We start from the raw sequence: 18,170 nt of genomic DNA, 5'->3' as shown, positions 1-18,170 counted from the left end.
GCCTCTACTGTCTAAGAAGGTTGCTTTTTTAGTGGCGATCACTTTGGCTCGCAGAGTGTCGGAGTTGGCGGCGTTGTCTTGCCGCTCTCCTTACCTGGTGATTCACAAGGATAAGGTGGTCTTGCGACCTCATTCGTCTTTTCTTCCTAAGGTGGTCTCTGAGTTTCACCTTAATGAGGACATTGTCCTGCCTTCGCTCTGTGCGAAGCCTAAGCATCCTAAGGAGGTTGCATTGCATTCCTTGGATGTTGTCAGGCCAATCAGGGTTTACCTGTCGTCCACTGAATCCTTTCGGAAAATGGATTCCCTCTTTGTCCTTCCTGAGGGACCTCGGAAGGGCATGGCTGCGTCTGCAGCGACCATTGCCAAATGGATCAGACAGACCATTGAACAGGCCTATGCTTTGAAGGAACGGGTTCCACCCCACCCACTGGACGCCTTCGTAAGGGGAACGCGTCGGTTGGAGAAGCCGCGCTATCACTACTTGCGGACCCCGCTGCAGAGCGTCCGCGAACATCTGCCTCCTGTCCAAATTTTTTCCATTCATTGGTTTCCGGTCTGATATTTGATCCTATACTTGTGAGATCCTCATCTGAGAAGTGGAATGGGATGGCGACCCTTTGACTGTTACCTGCAGTTTGCCATGGCTATTGCTTAAATGCTTGTTCATTACATCTGTCTGGTAAGCGTGTTTTGGCATTTCACTTGGTGGCGGATCTGTTGCACCCTCCTACTCAGTTTTGGTTGCTGTGTGATTACACTCTTCCACGAGGATCTCTGGATGTCTCTTCTTTTATGGACTATTTATGGACTTTCATTTAAAATTTGATTAAGCGCTACATATTTATATTTATCTTGTTTTTATATTATCAGTATATGACCAGTGTAGCTGCTATATGATATTTTGATATATTTTTATATATATATATGGTTGGAACTTTTTACTCAGTGCAGTTACCTATACATAATCCTAAAGAAATTGCTTTGCATTCTTTGGATGTGGTTCAGGCAATTAGGGTTTACCTGGCGGCTACTGAGTTTTTCAGGAAATCAGACTCTCTTTTTGTCCTTACGGAAGGACCTCGGAAGGGATTGGCTGTGTCTGCTGCAACCATATCCAGATGGATCAGGCAGATGGTGGTATTGGCCTTTTTCACTTAAGGGTCAGGTTCCACCTTTACCTGTTAAGGCGCATTCTACCAGGCCACTGAGTGCTTCTTGGGCTTTTCGCCGTCAGGCGTCAGTAATACAAGTTTTCAAGGCGGCACCTTGGTCGTAAGTGCACACGTTCACAAAATTCTACAAAGTAGATGTGTTGGCATCCTCGGATGCTTCTTTTGGCCGCAGGGTTTTGCAGGCTGCTGTTTAAGAGATAATTTAGTCTCTTTGAGGGTGTATGTTTTTTCTAGGTGAGCTCCAGTTGTTCCTGGTTGAGCTTCATGTTACCTGGTTGGCTAAGTTTAGCCTTGTTGGGAATTACGTTCCTTTCTGAGTTGTTTTCCCACCCCTCATGCTTTGGGACGTTTCAATGGTTAAGAAGAATATGGAGCTGTGTCTGTCAATCAGAGATGTATAGTAACGAAGTAGAACTACTTAAGTACTGTACTTAAGTACCGAAATGCGGTATCTGTACTTTCCTAGAGTAGAATTTTTTTCTCCTACTTCTACTTTTACTTCACTACATTTTTTCGATGATTTCGATACTTCTACTCAAGTATTTTTTTTTTGTGCTGCATAGTTACTCGTTACTTTTAAAAAAATTACCACTGCCAGAACAGTAGATGGCAGGTTGCATAAAGCTCAAAAAAATGTGTATAATGTCATTTGTAAATCAGAGCATACGAAAATAAAGGCTGTGTATAATAAAAGCTGCTATACCAAATCTTTCCAATAAAAAGAAAAAATGAAACAAACAAATAAATGATGCTACAGCGCTTAAAGTGCATCAAGAAACTACTAACAAACACAGGTTAATCATTTGAATAAATCATTTGAAATAATAAAAAACAATATGATGTTCAAACTTTTGACTTCTTTCTTTAATAACTACATAACACAGTACTTGTACTTCTACTTTCAGTACTTGAGTAGAATTTTTTTTTCAAAACTACTGGTACTTTTTACTTTTAGTACTTAAGTAGCAAATTTTTTGAAAAAACTACTTGCAATACTTAAGTAAAAAAAATGTTGAATACTTTAGTACTTCTACTTAAGTAACTTTTTCTGCGAGCACTTCCACTTCTACTCAAGTCACTTTTTGATCGAGCACTTGTACTTTTACTCAAGTAGAAATTTCGAGTACTTTATACAAGTCTGCTGTCAATAAACGATAGAGAAAACTGGATTTTTAACTTACCGTAAAATCCTTTTCTCTTTCACTGACAGATGCAGCAACCGCCCCTCTATATAGGAGTTGGGTTAGGGTTTTTTTCTTCTGACACTGCTTGCACCAAAACTGAATGCCTATAGCCAAGTGAGTGGGTGTATACCCCCAGGGACTGCCCTATAGGCGTGGTAAAGACTTTTCCTGCCTAGTGTCCTACTCCTGTAGGGGGCAGCATAACCCAATGGTTAAGAAGAATATGGAGCTGCGTCTGTCAATGAACTTCAGAGAAAAGGATTTTACGGTAAGTAAAAAATCAATTTTTTTACATGTAGGAGTGAAGTGTGTGAATTGGCCCGAGTGGCAAGTATTTAATCTGTATGCTTACAGTCTTAATAAAAAGTTTAATTTGAAAACTTATCTTTACTGTGCAAATGGCCAAAAATCTCTTTTGGCCATACTGCAGCTTTCATTTTTTCAGATGTCTTCAGGCCGGTCATTTGATATGCTGGGTCTTCTTTCTCTTTGGATTTTGTCCAGGGCTATATAGTAACACCCTATTCAGGGGTTGGATCATGATGCCCAACACTACCAGTAGGACCTCGGTCAACTGGATTGAAGGGCACTGGGTGTCCTTTAACCCAGAATGCTGAGGACATCTTGTGGCAGAAAGCAATTATTGCAAGGAACAGCAATACATTTTTTTTTTTTTAAACCTACACAGTGTCTTTAACCACTTGCCGACCGCTCACTGAGCTGGTACTGCGGCAAAGTGGCTCGCGCGCCGCCGGAGGCTCGCTCCCACTGTATTCAGACACAGCGGGAGTCGGGCCAGGAGAGGAGAGGCGGTGATCACCGCCGCTCTTCCTCGATTGTCGGTAGTCGAGTGAGGAAATCTGCCCACTTGTGTAAACAAAGCGGGCGGATCTCCTATGTGACAGACAGTGACAGATTACAGGATTCAGCATAGCTGAATCTGCGAATCTGTGTCTGTGTCACACAATCCCCTCCCCTTATACACGTCAGTAAGCATGAGGCATACATTTAACCCCTTGATCACCAATAAAGTGAACCCCTTCCCTGCCAGTGTCATTATTACATTAACAGTGCATATTTATAGCACTGATTACTGTAGTAATGTCACTGGTACCCCCAAAAGTGTCAAAAATGTCAGTTAGGGGTCCGATCTCTCTGCCGCAATGTCGCAGTCCCGCAAAAAAAATTGCAGATCCCCGCAAGTAAAATAAAATAAACAATAAAAATGACACATCTTTCCCGTAGTTAATAAACGCGATAACTTTTGCGCAAACCAACCAAATACGCTTATTGTGATTTTTTTTACCAAAAATATGTAGCAGAAAACAAATTGGCCTAAAATGTTTAAAAAAATTTGATTTTTAATTTTTTTGGGGAATTTTATATATCAGAATGTAAAAAATATTGTTTTTTTTTTTCAAAAGTGTCGCTATTTTTTTCAAAAAATAAAAATCGCACAGGTGATCAAATACCACCAAAAGAAAGCTCTATTTGTGGGGGAAAAAAGGACATAAATTGAATTTGGGTACAGCGTCTCACGACCGTGCAATTGTCCGTTAAAATAACGCAGTGCCCAATCGCAAAATATAGCCTGGTCAGGAATGGGGTAAAATCTTCCGGTCTTAAAGCGGTTAAAAATACTCATTGAGAATTTTTTTTGTCAAAGACATGTAGATAAATACATTTTGGCCTAAATATATGACAAAAATTTAATATATTGGATATTTTTTAACTGTCAAAATAAAAAATGTCAATTTTTTCGCAAAAGTTTTGCTTTTTTTTTTATTAATATCGCAAAAAATGAAAAGCGCAGAGGTGATCAAATACCACCAAAAGAAAGCTCTGTTCGTGGGAAAAAAAGGACGTAAATTTAGTTTAGGTACAGGGTTGCATGACCGCGCAATTGTCAGTTAAATTCGCGCAGTGCCAAGTTGCAAAAAGTGGCCTTTACCGGTGGTGAAGTGGTTAAAAAAAAAAAAAAAACCTTGAGTTGGGCTATACCTGTAATCAAGAAAAGATCACTATTATATGCAGTAGTTTGTGCTGTGCCTGTCACCGAGTAATGCCAAATTCACTTTAGGGAGATATTGGGAATAATTTTTTTGTAGCACAGTGGCTTGTTAGTTAGTACTTCTACCTTGCAGAACAAAGGTCCTTGGTTCAAATCCCAGCAGGTTTCCTCCCCACTATGAAGACATGTTGGTAGCTTAATGAGCTTCTGTCTGAATTGGCCCTTGTATGTATTCACCTGAGGTAAGGACCTTGGATTGAAAGCTCCAGGGGCTTATGTGCAGTATGTATAGCGCTGCGTAAATTGTTGATGCTATTAAAGTACCTGAAATAAATACATTTGCAGCAAATCAGCAACCAACCCCAGGCAAATTGTCACTGTTGTGTTGGATATTTAATGGTTAAGTTCACCTTTTCTGGCAGAATTTAACTTTTCATAATGAATCCTTTTGTAATATAATTTCTGACCCAACTGATGTTTTTTATTGGTTGGGCCAGATGGACTTGTGTCTTTTTTCAACCTAACTATGTACCCATGTAACAATCCCAATGTTCACATCTCTCACTTGAAATTTTATGTTTCTGTCTCAATTTTAAAAAAATCGTTCTGCTTGCATCACTTCCTATAGGTCATTTCCAATCATTCACTGTGTTGTTGCAAATCAGAAAAGGGTTTGATAGGTGTATTACCAGTCTGGACCACACATCCTTCTTTGGTATACCACTACCAATAAAATCTGATTGTACAAGCTCCTTTAGATCTACCATCAGCTATGTAGTGCAAGGAACTTCCTAATTTGATACAGATCGAATAGATTGTTCAGGTGGGTTATCCTATTCCATAGTTCTGGTAAATCTAAAGGAAGTTACATAGAGATTTTGCAATCAGATTGCATAGTGTATGGCCATCTTCATAGAAGTACATAGGAGGGTGGAGACAATCAGCAGTCAGGCCCCATTTACATCTTAACATAGCGGGAACTCATGTTCCCACACACGTTTTTCTTTTTCCACTTAAATGGGCAACCCTACGCCCAACAATTGCCCCAAAGAAGCTCTAGAAGTTTTTTTTTAGAGAGGAGTGTTGTGTGTTTTTCCCGTGCTATTTGGTGGTTTGCACAGCAAAGCATGCATTTTCTGTGCAGTTTTCCATGCATTCGGAAACACACAGATGTGTATAGAGCCTCATTGTTCTCATGTAAACACACCAATTTCACTTTCAGGCCTCAGTCACACCTAGCATAGTGGGGACTTACGGTTTTTGGCTTCTTTTTTCAATCACACATGAGGCAAAGTAGCTCGTGGGACATTTTGGCATGTTGCAGGTTGCACGTTTTCTTACTGTGCAGTTTGCTGCGCTTGCGGCTCATTTTTTTCACGTTGCAAAATGTGTGTTTGCTTCTGTGTTTGGTGTACCATTAACAATTAATGCCACTGTTTTTGTGTATTAAGGTGGCCATATACTATACAATCCGATTGTACAATCTCTGTATGATCTCCTTTAGATTTACTAAAGCTATATAATAGGAGGAGGTACTCTATATCATAGTTGATGGTAGATCAAAAGGAGATTGTACAATCAGATTGTGTAGTGTATGGTGAGCTTTACAGTGTTCCAGGACATACTTCTCCTGTTTTCAATACTACAGCTCTATTCACATAGGCTGTTATCTGATTGCTCTGCTCCTGCACACTCTGCCAAATGAATTATCACTGCCTGTGTGTTTAAACTGTTACTAAACCCAGGACCCTGCATTCACTATATCTGGTCTCCACCAGAACATATAAGTGCAATTATTTTAGTAAATATAAACTGCTAAATACCTTTTCTCATCAGCATTATAAAGCAGTCTTGTGACTTCTATCATTGTCTGGCAAGCACTGGTTAAAGCTAGTAGGAGGCATTTCCTTCTCTTTTGACTGTCCTATGAGGCTGCTTGACCTCTGACCCTCTGTCTGGACAGTGCTGATTGGCCCTGCGCTTATCACATTCACCCTCCCAATAAAAAAGCTTTTCTAGTAATACACACCAAATGGAGCATATACAGAGTGCCTCCAAAGCTGTGTACTATCAGGAGTTGGATTGGGGACAGTAAATGAAGGGGAGGATCAGAGAAGACAGGATCAAACAGCCTTTTTACACGATGTGGAAGATTAACTACCTAAGTTAGGTTCCATGGTAAGTATAACAAGCATGCTTTACTGCACATTCAGACTGATTTTACTATTGTAGGTTTATTAACACTTTAGAGGGAATGGTATTCACTGATTGCATTGGAAAATTGTGTACCTGAGGAAGTAGTGGGTGGTAGTGATCTGCTGGAAGGTGGGAGGGCAGATGCAGGGTGTGTGCTAATGAGGTCATCTGGTGAACTCCTTCCTGTGTCACATCCCAGGAGGTCCAGGAAGTAATGGAGACATTTTTTTTTTATACAGCCAGCTGAACACCAAGGTAAGGAGTGTGAAAGATAAATAAAAAGCTTTTTTATCTCTGCAAAAGAATTACGTTAATGCTATATTGGTACATAGGGATGCTGGAATTTAGAAGAAAAAGTGAACTTATTATATCCTTTAAATAGGAAAGTCCTCTCCTTTTCCAATGGCAGCCTAAATGTGAAATGTTCCATTCCAAAGTATTACACAGGCTACCACATAACAATTGTACCAGCTCTTGAAGTTGTCCATGTCCTTGTTCAGCAGGTATTCATGTTGTTTAAATATAATTGTCTGCAGGACATACAGTTCAATGATGTGTGTCTACAATTCCTGCAGGGATGATTCAGATACTTTTAGAGTCTGTTATTCATCTGATAGAAGTTTTCTGGATGGGATTGCTCTGTATTCTGCTTAATATCTCATCTTTCCTCCTAGTCTCAGTGTTCTCCTGGAAGGTAAACTGCTACGGGAACAGAGCTTCTCCTCTATATTCCAGCCTGTTTTCTCCCTCTCATGGTCTGTTATGTCACTTTATCTTCACAGTGTCCGTCTACCCTCAATTTGTGATTCAGTTCTGAAATGTTGTGTGGTATTTGAGTCGCCCTCTGATGTCTCATACCTGGAACTGTAGTGGTTCCTGGCTATGTCCAGTTTCCATTATAAGGGTGTATTGGGCTTTCTAGTGAAGTTTTGGCTTGTTTGTTATGCATATGGAAACTGCAGAGATGGGAGTACTGGAAAAGAGGGACATAAAGGACTGGTGGGGGGTTTAACCTATCAGTTTACTTCTATGCCAAAATTTTACTGTGGGTAGACTGTCCTTTTACTAAGCCATATACAAAGCTTGCAGGAAATGTTTGCATTGCCTGTAGCAACCAGCCGAATCATTCCCATAGTTGTTTTCCCTGTACTGAATTAATGACAGCTGGAATTCAGTTGCTATAAGCGACACCATTTCTGGTGTTTTAACACTGACCCCTTCAGGAATTGCATAGTAAAAGTGGTGCAAAGAATAGCAGTGTTGTTACTCTTCACAACCAATCATCTAGCAGGATATGTCTGGTCGTTTTAGGCTCCTGGTTTTGTCCAAAGACTCAGTACATGTGATTCGGGAAGATGGCGGAAGAACCGCATCCGCCATTTTTCCCGGTTTACTAAGGGGGTTGATTGAGCTGTTGATCTGTGAACGAGCCGTGCAGTATGCCAGCCTGGCTTGTCTGACAGCATTTCAGAGTGAGCGGATGGTTGCCATGGTAACAGAGGCTCAGGGAGGTCTCGTGGTGACGTTGCTGGCCCTTCGCAGACTCTGGGAGCAGCAGATGTGAGATGGATGCTTGTGTGCTACCCTGACAACATACAGCATCCCTTCCCCTGGCTTGGAGTTCACAGTACGCAGCCCTATCTAATAGCAATTAAAACTGGGAAGGGAAGGTGACTGTGTTCTGTCTGATGTGCCACCCTTTTTCATCCCCCAGGGCTTTCTCAGCCGTCGCCTTAAAGGCTCCATCAAACGGACAAAGAGCCAGCCGAAGCTCGACCGAAACAGCAGCTTCCGCCACATCATCCCAGGCTTCCGAAGCATCGACAATGATCGGTAAGGTGATTGATTCTTCCTTGTGTGAATGAATACAATGTAACTGCGTAGGGAGACATATTTCCTCCAATAGCTTGTCACATTGTATCAGTTCCTGTCACCTGCTGCCTGGATCCATGGCTTGGGGATGACAGAGAAGTGCCAGTATATCTGGCTGAGGTCCCCACTGATCCTTTTCTCTGAGCATCCCATTACCCTTTCACCATTACCTGTAGAAGCCTACAGTCACTGCCCATAAAACTGATGCCTCCCTGTATAATAACTGTGAATGTCATTTGTGTGACGGCAACTTTTCAGGGGTGGGAGGGGTGACAGATTGGCGATGTACAGGAATGTCAAACCAAAATGTATCCAGTGCCATAAGACAGGTAAGTACGGTCAGGGGGTGACCCAAAACTTCAAGTCTAAAGAAAAATTCCCATCAGATTTCCAGGGAGTTATTCAACTAAAGGGAACATTGATTTTTTTTTTTTTTTTTTTGTTAGTGTGGGAAAATCAGATTTTAACTTTCAGTAGAAAAGACTCCAATGTGATGTTAAATGAATCCTGCGTGCTAAAATGTTGTGTCTTATTGCAGCAGCTAGAGGCAAATGTTTGATTCTCTGTGTTGTTAAGATTTAATGGAAATGATGAAAACATTTTATTTTACTATAGAATCTGTCTATACTTGCTATATCTTTCATTGATCCATTTACAAGATTTTATAGCTCTAAAATGTAAAACTTTCATCTCAGTGTTGGGTTTCCTCTGGCTTTAATTCTCTGCGTTTGTCCCTTGTTGTGTTATTGTCATGGTTTGGTGTGGATTGTCAGCTCTCTGGACAAGCGAAGAATTTGCTGTGTTGGTGATTACAGAGAATAGCCAGATTGAAGCTTATTTAGTAGAGCAGCATCCTATAGCAACTAGTCATATATCGCTATACTATATTCAAGTCAGTGAAAACATTATTTTGGATTGTCACACTTTGTGGTGCTTTATTGAGTTAGATGGTGAGATATGTCATTGTGGATTTCCTGGGACAGTCATTAGAGTAAATAACCTGTTCACTTCTGACTTAGATCTCCCCTCTGGCATATGTAGTCATTTCATGCAACAGTTTTTGTTCTCTTTCTCTGTTCACAATAACAGACTGACTTTCAATGTTGTTTTTAATTTAATAGTATGAGCAAGGTGCTGTAAACCTTAGTAACTGTCTGTCATGTTTTATGACATTGGTAAGGTAAATTCTGATTCCTATGAGTTACCACATATTACAGTCATTGCTGTTCTTATCGAATTAAAGATTCTGTGTGACCCAGCTGTGTAGCTCTGGGGCCAGAATATTTGAATTTAAAATCCCCGTCTCCCCCACTAGCTCTAATTAATGTCTTCACGATTGCGCTTTCTGTCACCTGCGCATTTCTAATCAGAGGTCCGGTCAGCTGCCAGGTAATTGGTTGTGGCGTATTGAAGCAGTTCTGTGTTGCTGGTGTACATGTTGAATATTCATTTGAACAAGAGGACAGGATGATGTTGGCACTAATAGCTGCTTCTGCTAACCACAGACAGCTCTACAAAGGCTGCGCATGGTCCAGGAGCCAGCCTACTGCTGCTGACTAGCACAAAGGGTTAAATCCTCCAGAGATTACCAGTTCTCTTTGGTGTACAGTAACCAACAGCAACTAGCCCAGTGTCTGCTGTTATTGGCCCTGCCACAGCCACTATAACTTCACTTTTAAATCTGTCATTAAAAAGAGATGCTGTATGTTAGCTGAAAGCTGAAATAGGTCTTCTAGTGGGAGTGACTGCTATGTAATGTTGATTGGCTGAAAAGGCAGACTTAGAGAGAGAGCACAGGTTAGGGGCCCACGGATTCAATGTGGAAATCTAATGAGTAAGTAGTACATCTAATTTACAGAATCGCAGATTGTTAGAAGAGTTGTCACTCATTGTGTTATGTAGCCATACAGCAAAGCATGCAGGATCACAGGAAGATGAACACAAATTTATAGGTCTTTTGGCAGGTACAAAAAACTGTACCAATATATGTGTTTTTTTCTGTGGCTTTACCTAGCTGTCCTGGGAGATATACAGAGGTTGCCATTGCTGACCTGAAAATGTTAGTTCCCTGCGTGTCATACTGATCTTTGAGAATCTTTGAAACATGCATGAACTGCAGAACTGGTAATGCACAGATAAATAATAAAAGTAAGTAAAGATGCGCTAGCCCACAATCTATAAAGGCTGCTGCACCTGAGACTTCCTGAATACCAGGAGATAAAGTGAAAAAATATATATAGAAAGTGCACTGTCATAAAAAACAAAAATCCCAGTTGACGCCTTCTGAGGAGAAACGCGTCGGCTAGCAACAGCGGTGATGTCAGCGCACACGGACCACACTGCAGGTTTCCGTGCAACCATGAGTATCAGTGCTTTTATCCCTATGACTTTTTGTACGTGAGTTTGTTTTTTAATAAACACTACCTTTTAGCTATAATGCACTATTAGTCCTCCTTTTATTCCCTATATCCATCTGTGATCCCGGAGACGGAGTCTGTTCGCAGTATCACTGATCGATCCCTAAGCTGAGAACAGCTTACATGCCTGTTGACCGTTTTGGATCTGGTAAGCAGCCATTTCATTATTAGAGCACGGTGGTGATGCATGCAGCACTTTGAAGGATAAGAACTTAAGCACCATTGAAAACTTTCCACAATCAGATTATTTGGACTGTTGTTGGAATACAGATATTTTTGACATTCACTTGGAACTTTTTTCTATTATGTTTTATTTTTATTTTTTTATATTTGTTTGCAATTCATGCACTTATAGTATGTTACTAAACACAGCAATGTGATATGTTTCCATGATTTTATGCACTATATTCTTATATACATTTTCCCTTTGGGATTTTTGTTTTTATAACAGCACACTTTCTATATATATTAATGCACACATTTGGTCTGCATCACCAACTCAGAGGCTATAAGAAAGCTAGAGGATTACCATGATTCCCAAGCATTGTTGGTTATATGTTCCCTTGGACCCTGAGCTCTTTTCAATTCATAGACCCTTCATCAGCATAATGGAATTATGCTTAAAGTGGAGCTCCACCCTAAAGGGTAAGTTCCGCCTTAAGCATTCCTCCCCCCTCCTATGCCACATTTGAAGGTAACTAATGTGAAAAAACAAGCGTCATACGAAGTGCAGCATATGTGGGCTTTATCCACAGGGATGATTTGTTGCAGTGCCAACTATACACACTACATGCCTTTGATGCTTACACTTTTGTGAGTAACCTTCTTGTGTGTTTTTTAAAAAATCCCACATATGCTGCACTTAGTATGGCACTTGTGTTTTCTCCTTAGTTACCTTCAAGTCCCTTTTTGCTTGCACAGAGAGCTGCCTTCCAAGTGAGCTTATTCATGGACTTTTTATGTATGAACTCCATACAGAGTGTGTCCAACCCTCTGACTGTCAGCAGAACTAGTTGGGCCCATCAGTACTCCCAATTTTTCACCAATATCCTTGTTATCTATGCCACATTTGGTATGTAATTTTTTTTTTTTTTTGGGGGGGGGGGGGGGAGTGGGTACCTAGTTTTAACAGATATTCACCGCCACTTCTGCTCAGGTCTCTCCCCTTTCCTACCTGCAATCTTCTGGGACACGTCACAGGTCCAAAAAGTTTGCCCGACCATGGAGGAAGCGCAGCGCAGTGCAAACCTGGCTGTGAAGCCGCAAGCTGTCACAGCCGGGTGCCCACAGTTGTAATGCAGGGGAGAGGAGAGGGAGAGAGTCGATTGTTCGGGCGGCCACATCGCTGGATCCTGGGACAGGTGAGTGTGAGTTTATTAAAAGTCAGCAGCTACACTTTTTTTACTGGAACTCCGCTTCAAGTGTGAGAGTACATAGTTATCTATGTTTGTTTCTGACGTATACAGTACATGAAAAATTTCTGAAGGGTTTGGACCACCATGTTTGAACTTTGAATTGGTCACATATGATAGTGGTAGATAATATGTGAACAATGCATCCAACTACCAGAAAGGTGTATTGAATGTGATTATTCTTTTACCTTGACCACTTGAGTGCTAGTCTGTATGTACCCCTTCATTACCAGGACATTTTTTACGTTCTCCTGAAAATTGTGCATCACTGAACCCAAATTCATTTTATATAATTTCTTGTGACAGAAAGAGCTGTATATTGATGGTGTTTAATAACCCGTATTAAAGTGGTCTTTAGTGAAAAATGACCCCTTTTTGGGAAGACACTTCAAGATGATCTTTTATTTGCCACAACTTTTTGGAAATAAAGAAACCTGCTGGTATTGAGGTGGTTAAAGGATAAGTTCACCTTTTAAACATATTTGTTACACCTGTATTTAGGACGTAACTTGTAACATGTTTCAACAGCTCCACTGAGCCCCCTTCCCTGTGACAGCAGGTGAGGCTTCCTCTGTGATTAAATGAACTACAAGTCCAGTCTCCCATTGCAGCAGACAGCTTGTAGTTCTTAATGGAGGACAAGTATGCAAATAAGTACGCTCGTAGTCCATTCACTCTGGCTTTCAATCTGAAAGCTCTTAAAGCATAACTCCACTTTTGTTGAGAAAAAACATTCCCCTCTGGCTGATTTCTGTACATTGCAGGGATTTTAACAAACTTTGTTGCAGATTCCTTCTCTTTGGTATTCTGAAGAAATCATTATTTGTTCCTCCATGTCTCTGTACTGAGTGGGTCAAATGGGAGTGGTTTCATAATTATCAGCTGTGGCAGCTTCAGGGCTCTAATGAGGAAAGCTGGTGGGCCTGCATCCCTTTAGACGTGTTCCTATTGGGAGTATATCACCAAAAATGACATTTTTGTTGTAGGGGAAGCCAGGAATCTGACTTGTATTGCATATCTGACTTGGCAGACTTCTGGGAAAATTGGATAGCTAATCACACAAGCAAGAAATTATGTTTCTGGGGTGTGTACAGAACACCTCCTTGTAGCCATATTGCATTGCATTTTCAGAATATTACAACAGCTGCAGATTAAAAAGGAAAGGTACATTTTTTTAACATTCAATCACAACATGATTTGTGTCGCAATTGTATACGCTATATTGTTTTTTCTTTATTTGCTGATTTTTTTTTTCACCACGAAAGTAGGGTTACCCTTTAAGGAGGTACGGGCAGAAAACTGGAGAGAAAGTGTGCAGGAGCCTGACATCGCATCTGTTATTCACTGATCGCAGGTGCAATGCTTTGCAGGCTATTGTGTAAAAAAAATGCAAAACATGAAAAAAGATGTGCCTTTATTATTTTGTAGTTAATGGTGAACTTATTTTTAAAACATGCAGCTTGGTAGTGGCGCACTAGATTCATCTCCATAATGAATGTACAAATCAATCAAACAGAGGGAGGAGAAGGTGAAGGGATTAATGTACAGGTCACATAAAGTGGGAGGATTAATACAGTGGGGGAAAAAATCTGATAAACCAAAAATCCAGAAAAGAACACAATACAAATGGTATAAATTGAGTTGCAGTTCAGTCAGTAAAAGGAGTATTTGATCCCCAAGCAAAACATGACTTAGTACTTGGTCAGACTAGGTAAGACACTATTTGTAGTTGGTTACCAGGTTTGCACACATCTCAGGAGGGATTTTGGTGCACTCTTCTTTACAGATATTCTCTAAATCCTTAAGGTTATTTGGTTGTCGCTTGGCAACTCAAATTTTCAGCTCCCTCCATAAATTTTCTATAGGATTATAGTCTGGAGACTGGATAGGCCACTCCATGACCTTAATGTGCTTCTTCTTGAGCCACTCCTATGTTGCCTTGGTGGTATGTTTTGGGTCATTGTCATGCTGGAAGATTGTTCTGGCTGAAGGAAGAAGGTTCTCATCCAAGATTTTACAATACATGGCCCCCTCCATTGGCCCCTCAATACAGCAAAGTCGCCATGTACCTTTTAGCAGAGAAACAACCCCAAAGCATAATGTTTCCACCTCCGTGCTTGACTGTAAGGATGGTGTTCTCAGGGTCATAGTCAGCATTTTTCTTCCTCCAAACCCGGCGAGTCGAGTTAATGCCAGAGAGCTAAATTTTGGTCTCATCTGACCACAGCACTTTCTCCCAATCCTTCTCTGAATCATTTAGAAGTTCAGTGGCAAACTTCAGATGGGCCTGTACATGTGCCTTCTTGAGGAGGGGGACCTTGCGGGCGCTGCAGGATTTCAATCCATGGTGGCTTATTGTGTCACCAATGGTTTGTTTAGGGACTGTGGTCCCAACTGCCTTGAGATCCTTCACAAGCTCCTCCCGTGTAGTTCTGGGCTGATCCCTCACTTTTCTCATGATTATCCTTACCCCATGAGGCAAAATCTTGCATGGAACTCCAGATCGAGGGCGATTGATGCTTATTGTATATTTCTTCCATTTGCAAACAATCGCTCCAACAGTGTTCACCTTCTCACCAAACTTGCTGATGGTCTTGTAGCCCATTCCAGCTTTGTGCAGGTCTACAATCTTGTCCCGGATGTCCTTTGACAACCCTTTGGTCTTGCCCATAATGGTGAGGTTTGAATGGAAGAAAGAGATTCTGTGGACAGCTGTCTTTTATACACATAACGAGTTGTTGTTTGGAGCACCTTTATAAATTGACAAGACTAAAATGTGTACCACATGAGCACATACTGTAGCTAGTCTGTGGAAGGCAGAATTATTGTTGGTTGGGAGGGGATCAAATACTTATTTTACTTACTGAACTGCAACTCAATTGATAGCATTTGTATCATGTTTTTTCTAGATATTTGGTTGATATTCTGTCTCTTTTATTTAAAATACACGTATGATAACAATTATATACCCTTAATTTCTTTGTAAGTGGGCAAACTTGCAAAATCTGCAAGGGATCAATAAATATTTTTGCCACTGTAAGAAGGGCTTGAAGTTAGGAACAAGGGAGGTTTAGGTGTTAATATACAGTCACTACAGAGACAGCATGGGGATGAGAAAAAACAATCCCACAATTACCTTTATTAAATGCCCCACTATTTATCTACTAATGCTATTCCTATCCTCCTCCCGCTACTCCCTGGAATCCCTTTGTTTAATAAATCCTCCTCCTTCGCCTTCTCTATAGTAAGAGGAAGTGGGGAGCCCTCCAATGTAAACAATAATAGAGTGCACTTTGTAATTGATGTGATTGGCTCTGTACATTTTGCGAGTGATCTATGCTGACTAATGACAGCGTGATCCCAGGCATTGTATAACCAATGGATGCACACACAAGTAGTACAGAGTGAATGGCACCCCAGAATATCATGTCCTCTTTACCACTGTTTTAAAATTGTACGGTGGTATGCAAAGTGTTAAAGGAAACCTTGACACCCCCTTTCACACATTCAAGCATTTTCAGTTGACTTTGAAGCATTTGTTTTGTGCATTTGTACATGTTATTTTCAGGCTTACATTTATTGTTTTAGCCATTGAAAAGCTAGTCAGGAGGAGAGGCAAGAAATTGCATACAAAAAGTGTTTTTAAGGAACTTTCATCGAAGTCTGTAGAGGCCAAAAATGAGTGATTCTGGCCCAAGGAAGCTTGTGTACTTTTCAAGCTTTGGGACAAAAGTTTCAAACAAAGATATAAGCGGCCATCTTTGAAAGAAAAGCTCCTTCATCGATTATACTGCCTGTAACAGGATTTCTGAATGTGAGAGGGTATGATCAATCGCATCATTCGCTCCCATATTCACAGATTGCGTTACAAGCAATGTAATCAATAAAAAACATTTTTTATCAGTGGAGGAGGAGGAGACATGTCCCATCTGTACTGCTGTTCTGAAGGCCTGAAGCTGTTAACCATTGCAGCACCAGAGGTTTAGAGACAAGAGTATAGGCATCCCTGTAGTGAGGATTTCGCAAGGATTCAGCTGCATGCACATCTTCATTGCCGGTAAGTGATGTAACTAAAACTGAAGGACTTTTTTCTTCAGCTTTAAAACTAAACTGCAGGGAAATAAAATTTCCTCCCTTGCAGTAGGGCTGTCCCACTACTGCAGAGGTTAAAGGTTTAGTATAGGGGAGGTTTTCATTTACCCAATCCTTTGCTCCTGCAGGCTGTAAGACTACTGTCTGCAGCCTATGTTCTGGTAGTTGCAGGTCTCCTGATATCACCAGTTCAGAGCCAATAAGCACTGCATTGAACATGAGAACACTGAGGGACAGTCCACTGCATAAGATAGAAGAGGAGAGCGCCAGCTGCCAGGGGAGTGGAGAATCAGGTAAAACTGCTTTTTGGCCCTCTAAACCTAAACAAGCAATTAACCTTTGCAGTGTAAGGGCAGCTTGGGCTCACTGCAAGGGAGGATTTTTCCCTACTTGCCTGGAAATGGCCTTTTACATTTACAAATTATGACTTTTTCCCTATTGCATTTTCCTCTTCTGACTACCTCTGGGCATTTGAGTCAGAAGGCTGGGGTAGTTTGGTGTAGTCTTTACCTTGTCAAGTATCTTGAATTTTAATAGATTTTATAAAAACAAAATTTTATTAAAAACACAAACGCACACCTTAATTATATTAGCCACACCTCTTATTAGACTAGTCACACCCACTTTATGTAGTATTGTGTGAAATACATTGCTACTGGATCACCCTTCTAAGCTTCTTCCTGCGTCGACATCTCTGTACATGAGTGTCCCCAGTATTTGTGTCTGCTTCAGAAAACTAAAATCACTTCAAAATAATATTCATGTTTAGTAAGTAACTTTGTTCAAAGCATTGACCTGCTACAGTATTAATCCATCCACATGTTCCTGGTTTCTTGAATTGCCTTCCCTGGGGAGGTCTCTCAACCGGGAGCAAGGTAGAAGGGATTCAGAGTTCCATTATCAGACCTATTTAAATATTCTGTCCATGTATGGAAATAGGGGAGATGTGGTAAAGTGTGGTGAATGGCATGAAGGTTTATCTACAACTAACCATGGAGGAGAGGAGAGCGGATACGGGATAGGGTATAGAATCACTTGCTGAAGCCGTATATCTTTGCCCATCGGGGAACAAGAAAAGAGTATCAGCATGATTCAAAAGGATTGGTCTGTCCACTACTGCCACTACTGGAGGAGTAATGATGAAATCATATTCTGTGAAAAAAAAACACTGTCACCTTGCCAATGCAGTGAAAAGGGACAGTGCCTTTGTAAAGCCCCTCCAACTCCAGTTATACTCTATGTACCAGCACTTCCTTGCAGTTTCTGCCTCTGCTGCAGCCAGTCCTGAAATCCAAGATGTCGGCAGGTGTCAGATGTTAATGGGTTATGGCATCACTCCCTCATGTGACATGTGAATAGACCAACATTACATCTGGACATCTATGTCTATTTGCATTTGTGAAGGCCACCACTACACCTTAAACAATATCATACAGAGGAGGAAAATAGGCTTCTGGTTCAATGTTTCCTACCTAGCCAGGCTTGCCTGATCAAACCACATCTAACATTCGTTGGCTCCCTAAAATGCAAAGTATTTAATATTAAGCATTTTCTGTGTTACGGAGGTGAAACGTCTGGCAGATTGGTGTCCTTGCTAATGTATTGTTGTGTTTACCTGGGAAGGATTCACTGATTATATACGGACTATATCTGCTTATTTTTAGGTAAATCTGGTAAAAAATGTTTCATTCTGGCTCCTTGTTTTATATGGATTCATGTTCTAATCAGAACTCACAAAATTGAAACCAGGTCAAATTCTGCTTTTTTTGGCTGTTTGGTGATGGATGAGCAGCTCTGCCATAGAAATCGAT

At 40.8% G+C, this 18,170-nt stretch overlaps 1 protein-coding gene across 9 annotated transcripts in view; it reads left to right on the top strand.

Annotated features, from left to right (window-relative positions):
* Window positions 1-18,170, top strand: part of DAB2IP (DAB2 interacting protein) — a 695,389-nt gene that overhangs the window by 247,463 nt on the left and 429,756 nt on the right. For 8 of the 9 annotated variants that reach the window (XM_082263572.1, XM_082263570.1, XM_082263568.1 and 5 more), the window contains exon 3: window positions 8,281-8,399. In XM_082263572.1, the coding sequence (XP_082119698.1) occupies window positions 8,281-8,399 (119 nt within the window). Of the gene's footprint in view, window positions 1-8,068; window positions 8,194-8,280; window positions 8,400-18,170 lie in introns of those variants that run through there. The other variant, XM_082263575.1, reaches the window with a different exon arrangement.

Source organism: Pelophylax lessonae, assembly GCF_965119305.1.
Source record: "Pelophylax lessonae genome assembly, chromosome: 7".
NCBI classification, from domain to species: domain Eukaryota; kingdom Metazoa; phylum Chordata; class Amphibia; order Anura; family Ranidae; genus Pelophylax; species Pelophylax lessonae.
This window is presented reverse-complemented; position numbering and strand designations above follow the sequence as displayed.